The sequence below is a fragment of the Pholcus phalangioides genome, unplaced genomic scaffold (assembly GCF_987345545.1).
Source record: "Pholcus phalangioides strain wild (caught in Gottingen) unplaced genomic scaffold, Ppha-v1.0 ptg000011l_1, whole genome shotgun sequence".
Taxonomy (NCBI): domain Eukaryota; kingdom Metazoa; phylum Arthropoda; class Arachnida; order Araneae; family Pholcidae; genus Pholcus; species Pholcus phalangioides.
The window spans coordinates 12,056,149-12,070,506 of record NW_028301604.1 but is presented as its reverse complement, the minus strand read 5'-3'; the positions used below and the strand labels follow the sequence as shown (position 1 = coordinate 12,070,506).

Below are 14,358 nucleotides of genomic sequence, written 5' to 3'. Positions count from 1 at the left end.
GAACGCGAAGATACCTTTTTTAAAATGAAACCGGGCATTCTATTCGATTTCTTTGACCACCACTGAATAATGTTCAAAAAACCAAAGCCACTCGTCAATGAGAATTCCTAAATCGGTAACTCTAATTGCATCCGGGATAGTGATACCATTCAACTCGTAAATGAAACATGGGTTGTTCCAACCAAAATGAGCGACCATGCACTTGTCAACGCTAAACGTCATGCTCCATTCATTAGCCCATGCTGCAATCCTGTTTAAGATGGTCTGGAGCAACTCTCTATCACTTTGATTCCCGATTACCCCATTAGCTTTACGTCATCTGCGAATTTGCTAACAATCCCATCGATACCCTGATCGAGTTTGTCGATAAAAAGTGAAAAAAGTATGTGGCCAAAGACACTTCCTTGAAGGACTTTACTTTTTGACACCTGTCCAATCAGAAAATTCCCCGTTCACCATAACTCGTTTTAACCTAGATCTCAACCACGATTCTATCCAATTCAACAAGTTGCCCTCCAATTCCAATCTCATGTAAAAACGCTTCAAGAGTTTACAAGTTGGACCCGATCGAATGCCTTCTAGAAATCAAGATCTACGTTTTTTCCATTTTCCAAAGCCTTAGTCACGTGATCATAGAAGCAAAGGAGGTTGGTTGACTTTCTCTTCCTAAACCTATGCTGGTTTTCTGACAATACGGTTCGATCTCTTTTACTGTATTAGTATTACGCACAATAATAATACAGTAAAAAGAGATCGAAACGTTTCTTCCAACAGTTAAAGCTTTCAAGTAGTATTTAACACTTTTAACCTACATTTGAAAAAATAAAATTACCAGGTGAAGCCATTGTTACAGCGACTGAAAGTACTTTGTGAATTCCTCCAAGATGTATCCTCCACCATCTCGGATTCTTTGGAGATAGATAAGTACAAGTATCTTTGTCTCTATCAATTGCCATTTGCGGAGGGTGGCCCGGTACTGCGGCTGTCGAAAATGCAGTTCCTAATGTTGTCATGCTGTCATCTGAAAGAAAAAAAAACTAATGTTGTTTTGTGTTATCTGAAGAAGAAAAAAGCATGAATATTACACTTTTGCCGGAGCTGAGAATTCATTCACATATACAACTTACGTATTATATATATGTTACGGTAAATGTGATAAATCCAGTGGTGATTATGTTTAATCACCGACCATTTTGTAAGTGTCATAAACATTACAAATTTATCACATTTACCGGTGATTATGTATAATCCCAAACTATTGTTAGTAAATATGATGAATCGTCAGTGAATTATTTAAATTTTCCGTACATTATACATCAACTTCAGTCTAGGATCTGGGAGGACGAATTCGTTTGGTAATTTTGGTTGTGTTTGCACATGTTGATAAATTTGAAGAGAACTAACATTAAAATCACTCATATAAAAAAATTTATTTTATTTTTATCTTCTTCACACACTCATTTTTAAATAATTTAATTTTTATATCAAAATCCGTGAAGCACACAAAAAAATTATAAGTTGATAAATCAAATGATTTATTAAACTTATCAACTTCATTTTTGGGAATTATCCATAATCACTGGTAAAAATGATCAATGCAATGATATTTATCACGCTTACCGAAATGATAATGATTATGCATAATATATAACCGATTTATCACATTTACCGTAACATATACAATAATCGTAAATTAAAATAAAAACTGATAACAAATCTGTAAAATATTGCTTATCTGTTTGATTCTATATATGCATGTTATATTTATTATTTTATTTTTTATTAAAATTAAATCATAGATTTGTACGTCTAAGTTTCAAAGCCTTATACTTTCATAAATATAATCAAGTCCGATTATTCGTCAGATATCCGGATTCGTAACCAGTGAAGTTATATACTAAAATGGTGCTGTCTGATGAAAACTAATAATCTAATGGAAGTGATACAAATGGAAAATATTTTATCAGCGCAAAACACCATTCAAATAGAAATTCACAAATACAAGAATTTATATAGGGTTAAAAGCGCTATTTCACCTGATAAAATTGAACTACTAGTATCATAGTAAACAGCATGGGCGGCTCAAGCTTACTTGCCGCCCGGGTGCAAAAAGCATGTGTCGCACGACAATGGCAGGTGATTAAGAGAGCTTTAGCCTAGAGAGAGGTATGTGACCCTGGGGTACAAACCTGATTTTTTTTTAATACGAAGCCACACACAATTGTTTAACCAACAAAATGTCCGTGACCATACGTCCCCTTTGAAAGTAACCGCTCCGCATGTCGGTTCAGGATAGTTTTATCGTATAATTATGCCAGATAACTTGATCCACATTACAGCTCTTATTGATGAGCCATCATTGCCATGTCCCCCCCCCCACACACACACAACCTACAGCAGAGCCCCCTTGGCTGGGACATTTGGCGGGCCCCTCTATAGTGATTTCATATCGCGGAAAAACAAAAAAATGACGAGAATCATCCCTGGCTGGAGCCCTATCAGCCACGCTCTTGTGGGGCGATGATCATTACTTACACTCATCACTTAAAGAGGAAGTATAACTAGGCAACTTTTATTGAGAAATTTATTTCAAATTCATTTCTCCGATGCTCCAGAGCTACGAATACTAAAATACACTCTTACCCACCTCCACCACTTATAACAGAGTACATTTTTGTTTCTGCTATTAAGGTTCCAGGTATTGTCTGTTCCCCTAAAAGTTTTCTTAACATCTTCACCGTCAAAGTATGGCTCAAAAGCGTTGTGTTATGTGAGCTTTTACTATTGGAAATTTTAAAAATTTTTGGTGTCTAACTAAAGCCTAAGCTGCCTCTTTTTTCAATCTTCCGCCCGGATGCACAGCACCCTCTGCACCCTCTCTTAAATTTAAACGGCTCCTGGTAAACAGATGTGCAGAGTTATAGACATTTAAGAAAATTTAAATTAGTCGCAATTAAAGAAATAACAAACACCTCTTACCGCATATTGGCACTTCACCTGACCACGTACCATCTTCTCTACATCGCCGTATAGGATTACCAAGTAAGATATATCCAACTCGACAAGCATATGTCACAACATCTCCTTCCTCGTATGCATCTGCATCGGGATTGACGAAGCCAAAAGCCGGTGTTCCCGGAAACCCACATTCGTGTTCCGATCCTGATGCTAGACACAAATTATTTTCCATAAAAAAATGATAAAATTAATTTACATAATATATTTATCAAATTGAACTTTCATATATTTGATCAATTGTGACAGAAAATATGAAAAAAATTATTTAACGCAAGGGTGTTCAACCTTTAGGAGAGAGCCGGACACTTTATTATTTTGAAAACGTGTCGCGGGTCACTTCATCGATTTTAAAGCGTGTCGTGGGACATTTGAGTGGTTTCGAACAGCATAGAAGGTTACTTAAGTGATCTAGAAAACGCTTGAGAGACCTGGGTCTGTGCAGTGATTCACTTGAGTGATTTGTGAATGTGCCGTGGGACACTTGACTGATCTGAAAATGTGCTGCAGGCCGCTTAAGTGCACTGAAACTGTGCCGCGGTGATCTTTAAATATGCCATGGGTATATAATGATCTGGGAATGTGCTGCGGCCAATTAAGTGATCTTTTGTAATGTGTTGCGAGCCAATTAAGTGATCCGTAAATATGCAACGTGTCACTTAAATGATCTGGAAATGTGCTGCAGGCAGCTTGAGTCATCTGTAAATGAGCCACTTAAGTGATCTGAAATATGTCACGGATTACCCAAGTAATGCGGAACTGCACTGCGGGTCACTTATGTTTCGCTTTGTTCATTTTTAATAAAACTTTTAATCATAAAAATTTTAGTCATAAAACTTTTTAATTGGGTATAAAAAGTTATAACTGTATAAAAATTTAATGTTAACTGTATAAAAGGTTAATGTTTTTATTTTTTCAAGTGTTGATCCTCAAATAAAAATTACGTCATTTAAAGAAACTTCATGCCATTTAAAAACTTGAATTTATATGATTTTCACAATATTGCACATTGAAACTGACTATACTTCGCCGTCACTCCGCTTAAACCGTCATAATTTTTCGATAACGTGTGAATGACGACTTATCGTCAATAAAGCAATTATTATCGTCAATGTGTAATTATTCTTACACTACCTTCACACACTTGTTTTTAATAAAATTTATTTCGGAAGGAATTTTTATGAAATATGTGCTCAAAGCAACGAAAAACGAAGCGGAGAGAGAGATGACAATGTTAGAGAAAACACATGGAAATGAAGGTCCACGACCTGCTAGAATCCATAAACGCGAGACACTAGAAGAGGGAGGAAAAACTAGGCTGAATGCTGTCGTCTTCTATTTGCCAAGGATATAGGGAATGTAGGTTAAATATTCCAAGAGAAAAATAAGGTAACTAAAATTAGCTTCATTGAGTGCATCCGTGGGAGATCGACACACACTTGCACCTTTCTTGCCGAAGTGAAATTTACGCTCAAACCGGTAAATTATGTACCGATTTTTGATGATGATGTTCTTAAACCTCCTCGCGAATCAATAACCAAACTCAACAGATTAATTAATATATAAAATACTGAGTACTAGATACATTTTATAAAATGTCATTGATTAATCTTCTTCATACGGCCGGAATTTTCACTTGTAATCAAATTTATCAAATGGGTATTTTTTCCCTCGTCCAAGTGTTTCTCAAAGTGTTCGTCGGCCAACCTTTTTGAGGGGAGTCGCAGTGAGCAGGAGATACTGATTTTGTGCGTGCCTATTTATGCATTAAAATGGTTCTTTTATATGGGGGGAAATATCTACCAAAATATCCTGGGGAGCCACCGAAGAACCATGAATTAGGCAAGGGAGCCGCGGTTGAAAAAAGTTTGAACCACTGCCCTAGCCCAATCATGATTATTTGAAGAGAAATTTAATCATATGATCTGTTCATTATATTGCGATGGTATATCTTTTGATTAAGATATGTTCTTTTGCAGTGTGAAATGCTGAACATTGGAATCGAATATGCAAATTATTTCACACACACACACATGGCTTTTTTTTAATTAATCTTCATCATCACGAAAAAAACATTGACCTATGAAGCGCTGCAGTTAGTGCTTGATGAAGACTTGAGCGGGCTCTGACAACACCATCTATAGCAGAAGGCTTCCACGTGAAGTTCGTGACGTCACTGAAGAAGGTCATCTCACCTATAGCCATTGGATATAGCAAGCCTACGTATGCGTCATGTTACTCTTTTTTGTAGTATATCCAATGACTATAGGTGAGATGACTTCAATGACGTCACGAGCTTCACGCCTCTATATGGCTTCTGCTATAGATGGTGTTGGCTCTGAACAGTGCAAGCCCTGGATAGACACATCACTTGATTACGCAGAAATAATGCCAGGTTGCAGCATCATGCTGCACATATTTTTGGGGCACTTCCGTCAAGCGTCGTTGATATATAGTGCTGGGAAATTACTTTTATTCATTATTGAGCGGACAAAATTAAGTTTACATTTTTTATTACTTATCAAAAAAAGTTAAATGCATTGAATTTTTTAAGAGCTTATCAATGGTTTAACTAAGATAGTTTGTACGTAATATTGCATACGTTCAACTGTTTTTGCAAAAGTGAGTTAAAAAATGAAACCTCCAAATTAAAAAAAATTTGCAAATGCCTGCAGTCATATTGAAGTTGCGAAGATATGTTAATATCTTTTATAAATCATTTATTACAAATAAATGATATAACATATCTGTATATGAGTAATGAAGAAACATTATACTTATACATGCAGTGTGGTCTTTGTATTTATCATTGTACAGTACATGATAAAAAAAAAAAACTTTTTTGTAATAACGCTGAAAAGATCATTATTGTAATTTGAAAATTTTCTGTAAATCGAGAATTAAAATAGACTATTTCCTTCATTGATATTTAAGTAAACCAAAAAAACCACATGAAACACTAAGATTCGTAGCCAAACTAAATGTTTATGATTTTTATGAAAATGTCTAAATTTCTTACCTTTTGAGTGCTGAAGAAGGAGAAGAAGTGACAAACGGGCTAACGTCATGATCACCATTTCTTTTTCTGAGTTGATTCACGAACAAAACACCAAATATTAACAGTATAGAACTGACCCAAATAGAAACATGTGAGTAGATATTCACAAAATCTTAGTTTTTAACTTGATGAACATCCAAGTCAACGATTCGAAAATAATGGGGATAATTTCAAAATGTGCCTATCAAATGAGAGATTCGATCGAAACCTATTATTTCACCAAGTAGTATGAAATTCGTTCGCTTCAAGAATAGATGAGTTTAAATTTAGCACAGCTGACGAGTTTGGTTTAAGAGGAATCCCACCGCACAGCCAAATTTTACAAGTTTTACCACAATTTCAAGGAGATTGGAATGTTGCCGGTTTATGAAAGCTCTTGAAAATATTAGAATAAAAGCTTCTATTGCTCTTTACGTTTGAGGTCGTCATGAATTCCTCGATGAAGATTCCTTCTGGAAGCGTGAGCGTGTTTCTGGAGAAAGCGAACACACTTTCACTGCATCCCTAAATAAAAACTTCAGACCATCTTTACTCCCTTTTCTGCTTCCATTGGAGGTTTTCCAAAACGTTAACGCTGTGAAAGCACTCTGGCGTTAAACCACTTTTGCATCATCTTCTCTCTTTCTCTCTCTCTCTCTCTCTCTCGAGTAAGAGAAGCTATACACTTTCGTTATCGTTACTATAAAGCATGTGTGTTTATTTGCTGTTGTACATAATTATACTATTTCATTTTGTTGCACTGTTGTCATTTTATGTACTCAAACGGATTAATTAGACCGGTATATACGGTTCGGGCCAATTACGTAAATATAGGGTTGGTAAAAAACGGGTTTTTTTTAACCAAATAAATTTTTAATTTTATTAAAATAATTTTAAAAAAATTTCTGAAAAATTATTCAAACTTCTAATAATTAATTACATAAAATGTTTATTAATGTAATTAACATTCTTCCCATATTAATTAATCTATAAATATTTCATATATTTTAACAAAAACCAACTTTTGCAATTCAATTATGTTATAGCTTAACTCAAGGAACTATTTCGTGTTTGAAAATTCTCTCTCTTAATATTGTTATTAACCATATCATAAACATGTTTTCTCCAGTTACTTTAATATGCTTAATTAGGGACCTATTTTGCAAAAACTGCGATAAAAGCTAGATGAATACAATGTGTTTAATGAAGCATAATTAAAACAGATTAATTAGCGATGATTTACTCTACAAAGGGTGATTATAACTAAAGTTCTGATTTTAAAACACTAAAATAAGAACCACTGGTTAGAATGACTTGAAAATTTGCATGAATATTCCTGAGACAATAGGATTTTTTGTATGGTGAAAGGAGGGAGGGGGGAAACACTCAAAAATGTAAAATAATGATGGTATACTCATCCAACACATAGGAAATTTGCTTTCAGAATGGAAACTATAGCCAGTCAGGACAAAATGATAACTTAATTAGCAATTTGCATGATTTCATAACTCATGGAAACATCACAAAAATGAAATCATTAAACAAACAACTGCAGCTTACACAAGAAATGCTAAATATGTTGTCCACCGTGTTCTGGAAATGAGATAGAAGCGCAAAAATGCTTGTTCAACAGCAGATCAGAGTAATGGCGTGGATATGCTTTCAATTCACCGAAATTTGAAATTGAGGGGTCTATTACGCTAATGTCGTTATGCCCGCGTTTCAAACGTGTTTGGGGATTGCGGTGCATTGTGGGATAGATTTACGTCACCAGTGATATAATGGTTGATTTTTCTCACATCGTTACTATAATCAATCTTCGTTGTCGTCATCGCTACGTGAAGCGTTAGCTAACGAGAACCGGAGACCACTCGTTAAGCTCGCGTTACGGAAAAATAAACATGGCCGCACGCGCATATATACATTTTTCGATCAAGGTGAGAGCAACGGAGACAAATTAGTAGAATTGGAAATTATTCATTCATTATTAATTTATCCAGTTGTTCATTATAATGAATAATAATTCTCTGTGAATTACGTTACTTAATTTAGTAACATGATTCAGAGACAGCATTTTTTTCGTTTAAAATGTTATCTGTACATTTACTGATTGGAAAAATTATTCATAGTGATAAATCGTTATAATTTATTATACTGGGTACAAAGATATAAATCTCTCTACAACGTTTTTTTTTTTTTTCAAATCTTGCATGGAAATGCCTTTATTCTAATCTTAAACTCATCTCAATATAAGAATATATTATTTAACAGCAAAATCTCAATCGCGATATGTTTTCAAGGCATTTTGAAATTGGCTATAATATTTTTTTTACATCTCGTTCAAAATCGACGTCAATATATTTTTAAATGTCTCCAGATTTTCTTTTCTTCGTAATTCGTTTAATAACATCGATATTTTGTAATATCACTGATAGTGTTAAAATAATTGTATTGCTACTTTCCATGCAGTACACAGACGTGTAATGGCGTAAACACCCTTACACACACAGTACACTCTGCGCACTAAGTACACTATAAAAAATCGAAGTAAATTTTATTAATCAACAAATAAATTTTTTCTAATCCTTGAGTGCATTTTCTGATTGGAGTATAAAAGAGATGTCAACAACAGTGTAAATTTGGTGGCACTTCATTTTTATGTTGTGTGAAACAATTAATTAAATTAACCAATTGTCTAATTAATGATGTAAATGAAAGGTTACTTGTACTTAGCACTATTCGGAACTAATTGAAGGGATCAAGTGCGACTAACTGAACCACCTATTATAAAAAATCAGGAAATGAACCCACAAAAATTACCTGAACCTGCTTTTCCATCTATACCTAATTTTCCGTGTCACACGCAAACAGTTGAACGGTTCGTACGACTCGTAACCGAAGCATCTCTTGCTGTATCAACAACCGAGAGTCGTGAAGGCTTCATTCAAGCCAGAATAAAATCAAGAAGTACTCTTCCATCGTTTGAAAAAAAAAACTGACTATTTTGCAAAAAAGTGAAATGTAATAACAGTGTGATAACAGAGGGAGCAATATAGTGGCATTCAGTTTTGCCTCATGTACTGAATAACTTTTAAATTGTCTTTCTTTTTTTAGAGAATGCTTTTTAAAAATCATCAACTTCGTTTATGCTTAAAAAGATTTTTATAATGTGTACTTAGAAAAGTCTTTTTGCTTGAAATTTAGTGTGTGAGGAATATTTTAATATCTTGAGGTTCCTCACAAACATGTGTGACCACACGCCCAGCATTTTGCCCCATATGTTCCGTGGCCGTCCCGTTTTCCTGTTTTTTTCCCTCTATAACGACTTTTTTGAAAAATGTCCCAGTTTTACCCGTTTTTTAGTCGAAGTTTTCTTGAATTTATTGTTTAATTTCTTGTTGCAATATTATCATATAGAAGTTCCAAAAATTTCTTGAATTACCGCATTTCGCTTACGGGGGAGGGGACCCCCATCCCTATAAATCCACCCCTATCATGAGTGGTACGCGAACACTTTTCAAAAATTAATGAAATTCCATTCCATTTTTCAATCAAAGAAATTCCAAACCTATATTTAGTGTGGTAAGGACCTCTTAAAATAGTAATTATGTAATGTGAAATGCATGCATGCAATGAATGTATGCAATGCGTTTCTGTTCGGTTTTCTACCTTCGGGCATAGTTGCTGAACAGCCCATGTGTACGAGATTCACGATCGTCCACATGGAGGGTGGTCTGGGGAGCAGGACTATATATGTATATAGGGCTTTTTCTATATAATGGCTTTTTCATCTCCTTGTAAACACGCTCGCCACCCTGGCTCAGATGGGTGTGGTATCGGAGCTACTGCTTCACCTCATTGATCAACCACTTTGTAACAGACGACAAGCAAACGAAGAGCAAAGAGCCGCAGCCCAGTGCCGTCTTAACGCATGGCCCCCCTGGGCACGGCCCGGAGGCCTCAAGCGAAGAAGGGGCCTCACAAAATGAGATCTGGTTGAAATTTTCGAGAATTTGCGAAGTAGGGCTTAGCAAAAATCACTTGGCCCGGGGGCCCATGATGATCTTGAGACGGCCCCGTCGCAGCCTACTGCATTGAAGAGGATTATTTTAATTTGTAGTAGCTTATTTCACTATTTCAATTGATTGATCTCTCGTTTATGGTGTTGTTTTACACTCATGTCCATAAATTGAGGATAATGCCAGCTCCAGCAAATAAAAGTTCAGAAACAAAACAAACGTTACTTATTCATAAAGCCCATTTATTAAACAAAAGATAAAGAACAAAAACGATGGTGTATGTATGATACCATTCATAAAAACTACGATTTTTGCTCCCTGGAGCAATAGTAAAAAATATCTCCTTTACAAAAACTTACTATTACATGGTTGGTATGATGGTTAATACATTGTATGTCTCCCATGCGATGAAATACAGTCCGTACAACGCCTAAGCATGCTGAGTATCAAATTATCGATCTGATCTTGGGGAAGATCACTCCACTCAGCAAGCAATGCTCTCCGAAGTTCCGGTACACATGTAGGAGGTGGTTGACGGGCTGCAACTCGTCGGCCAAGCATGTCCCACACATGCTCTATCGGATTCAAGTCAGGTGGAATGCTGGCCATTCCATACGGGTTATCTCCTCAGATTCAAGGCATTCGTTTACGATGTTTGCTCGGTGAGGACGGGCGTTGTCATCCAGAAACACAAATTCTGCGCCCATGGCACCCCTAAACAAACGTACATGTTGTTCCAGAATGATGTCCCGATAAATTTGGGCTTTCATGGTTCCGGTTTGAACATGCAGATCTGTTCTGGAACCCAGTATAATTCCACCCCAAACGAACAATGCTGCACCACCGTAACGGTGTCGTTCAATGATGTTGTCTTGGTGGTAACGGGTACCTGGCGTTCTCCATATGAAAGTCCGACGGGAATCAGACTGCAAGCTAAACCTGGACTCGTCGGAAAACATCACACAAGCCCACTGTGACGATGTCCACATTCTCTACTCCAGGTTAATCGCTGTCGACAGTGAGTTGCCGTGAGCGGAGCACATCTGACAGGCCTGCGAGCGTATAGACCAATATCTCCCAAACGTCTGTACACGGTTTGCCTTGAAACTGTGGTACCCGTGGCTGCAGATAGCTGACGAGACAGGTCGGATGCTGTGCTCCGTCTGCTTCTTTTGGCATTTACTGCCAAATACCGGTCTTCATTCGGCGTTGTAACCCGGGGGCGACCTGTACTGTAACGTCTACTGACATTTCCGTTATCTCGGAATCGTTGCCAAAGCCTAGAGATGACACTTTGGGCAATTCCAAGTTCCTCGGATACTTCCATCTGAGTACGCCCACATTCCAGGCGGCCGATAATTCTACCACGTAACAAATCATCCACATGCGTCCTCTGTGTCATAACTATTCGCTTATGGCACTGAGCGCCTTACAGAACTCTTGTGAACAATTTCACTTCTTTGCCACCATTCCTTATATACCCCCCTCTTACACTCTCGTCATTGTGACGTACTATCGGCATCATCTGGTGTCTTCCTGAAATTTGCATATCATTCTTGCAGATGTGTGTGATAATTCTACAGGTGAAATTTTTGCTTTAGATTTCGATTTCCGTGTGATTCTGAATTATCCTTAATTTATGGACATGAGTGTAGTTGTGCTTGTGGTGTTTTCATATTTTTTTATGATTCTCATGCAAAAATGAGAAAACAAATATAAGTTCTTGTTCGATAGCAACGTGCTATACGCAGAGGACAAAGAAACTTGGGATTCACGTTATTTTCATTATAATTCCTAAATACCCAGAGGCTTGCAACATATGGATGTCGATTACGATATGTAAGAGGCTCGATTATGTAAACTGTAAGTACGCTCATATTTGCAGCAATCATTTTCACCCTAATGATTATAAAGATGACCTGAAGAATCGTGTTCTAGGTTTACCGCAAATTTTTTTTGTGAAAGCCCTACTGTACACAGTCAGTAAATCTACCTGGTCAAGGTACACCAAATGATGAATCTATTTTAAGAGAATCTCGATTGATAAGAGACGAGTACGTTCGAATGCTTTGGACAGGATATTACATCCAAGCCTTAAAAGGCCACATCTGAAAACCACTGAGTTTTCCTTAAATATTTATTTGTATTTTTAATATTAATTAATATTAATATAAAATATTAATATTATATATTTTTTGTATTCGCTTCCCATGTATTTTTATGTTGCAGTTGTATAGGATGGGCAAAAAGTCCGTAGAAACTTTAAAAATTCATAAAAACCGGAAAAATAACGGAATAACGAGAACAAAAAACCGTTTGCAGGGTTAGCATCGCTAGGTCACGGGAATTTTTTTAGACAGGGAAAAAATAACTCAGAAAATAGCCGATAGGTGGCGCTGACGTACACAAGTCAAAGAAAAGATATGCAAATAACAAACAGAATGCCCCTCCAAATCGTTTATTACAACAGTATGTGTTCCACATGACCACCACCACCACAGGGAATAGGACATTGCAGGCGAGTCCCAAATCCAGCAACGACAGAGTGCAGCAGGTCCGGATGTATAAATGACACCTCTCGGCGGATCGCATCTTTCAGTTCCGACAGATTGGATGGACCGGATCGATATACTTTTCTTTGACTTGAGTACGTTAGCGCCACCATTCGGTTGTTTATCCGGTCTTAAAAAAGTCTCGTGAAATAGCGATGCTAACCCTGCAAACCATTTTTATTTCGGTTATTTTTCCGGTTTTTATGCATTTTTAAAGTTTCTACGGACTTTTTGCCACCCTGTATTGGATGCTGAAAAAAGGATGCTGATTCTTAACTTGAGGGTTTTCATATGTGTTTTTTGTGGTTAAAAAAAATAGGTTAATAACAGAAATGTATACAGGGACCGCTCATCCCATCAAGACCGCTCAAACTCTGCACAGCCAGATCCCTCGCTTGGAATACATAAAAAATGCGCAAAGAACTGTACCTGTACGACCCATAGTTTTCGAGAAAACGGCGAAAGAAAAGTATACGGTGCTATATCAAACGACGGCTTGACGTCATTCGACGGCGCGCGTACGCATGCCTCGATATGCGCGGTGGACATTTTGAACATCTTCTTACGTAAACATATGCAAATACCGATGTTCATGTTTCCAATAAAGTTTTTTTTCCCTTGCACCGGATATGGCGTCATACTTTTCTTTCGCATTTTTCTCGAAAACTATGGGTTGTACAGGTACAATTCTTAGGGCATTTTTTATGTATTCCAAGCGAGAAATATGGCTGTGCAGAGTTTGGGAGATCTTGATAGGGCACCCTGTATATAGTACGAGTTAATTAATATCGAGAAATTTCAAGGCATCAAAACATGTCCTCTTTTTTTATGTCCTGGTTACACTATAAAAAAAAATTTAGAACGTTATTGCACATATTTTTGAGTTACTCTTAAAGCAAGAATTTCTTCGCGATTACTTCCAGGGGCAAAATATCAGTCTAATTTCACTTAGGAAAAAATTCGTACAAATTTCTCTCTCTATATGTTTCATAAAATATTTATACTTTTTAAATCTGAACGAAGGGAGATTATACCCAACCAGTCTCAAGACAATTTTATTAAAAATACAACTGTGGGGAGAGACTACAATTACACATATATTTACATCGAATCCCATAGTTGAAATTTTACTCATAAAGTTTTGAAATAAATAATTTTTTTTCATACTTTTGATTCAGTTATCGTTTTTTTTCAAACCCAAATGCAATGTGATGTGCGCATTGAATGCTCTAAACTAATAAAGCCTTGGTCCATTGAAAGAAATAAGCTGCCTGTGTGTTTACAGAGCCGTCTCAAGAACATCATCTGGGCATAGTGGTGTTCGGAGTCCTCCAATCTGGTTGGAAGTAGAAGTTCACCAATTTACTTCCTTATTCTCAAAAAATCACAGTAGTGGGCTGCCAGCGTCCTTGTGAACTCGTTCGTTAAGACGGTTCTGTGTGTTTGAAAGCAAAAAAATGGCTTTATCACATGGTTGACATTAACTAAGAGTTGCAGGCCCAGTGCTTTGTCATTTATAAGCATCACATTAAATGCTTTCGTTGACAGGCAAAAATGTTGGAGTTCAGGTATACGAAGTTGCGACCAGTCTGCAAAAATCAAGAGTTCCCGAGTGGAGCAGTGATAAGATGCTCGTCTTCCACTATGAAGGTTACCGTAAAGTTTCACAGGTTCAAATCCAGACACGGAACATCAGAAACAAGTTCTTTACCTACCGAACCTGGAACGACCACCG

At 36.7% G+C, this 14,358-nt stretch overlaps 1 protein-coding gene across 2 annotated transcripts in view; it reads right to left on the bottom strand.

The window, feature by feature from the left end:
- LOC149080068 (uncharacterized) overlaps window positions 1-6,583 on the bottom strand; it is a 29,519-nt gene extending 22,936 nt beyond the window's left edge. The window contains exons 1-3 of one of the 2 annotated variants that reach the window (XM_089239023.1): window positions 6,035-6,583; window positions 2,980-3,168; window positions 833-1,021 (exon numbers count right to left, since the gene is read on the bottom strand). In XM_089239023.1, the coding sequence (XP_089095149.1) occupies window positions 833-1,021; window positions 2,980-3,168; window positions 6,035-6,092 (436 nt within the window). In that variant the 5' untranslated portion in view covers window positions 6,093-6,583. The remainder of the gene's footprint in view (window positions 1-832; window positions 1,022-2,979; window positions 3,169-6,034) is intronic. The other variant, XM_089239022.1, reaches the window with a different exon arrangement.
- Between the last annotated feature and the right edge of the window lie 7,775 nt (window positions 6,584-14,358).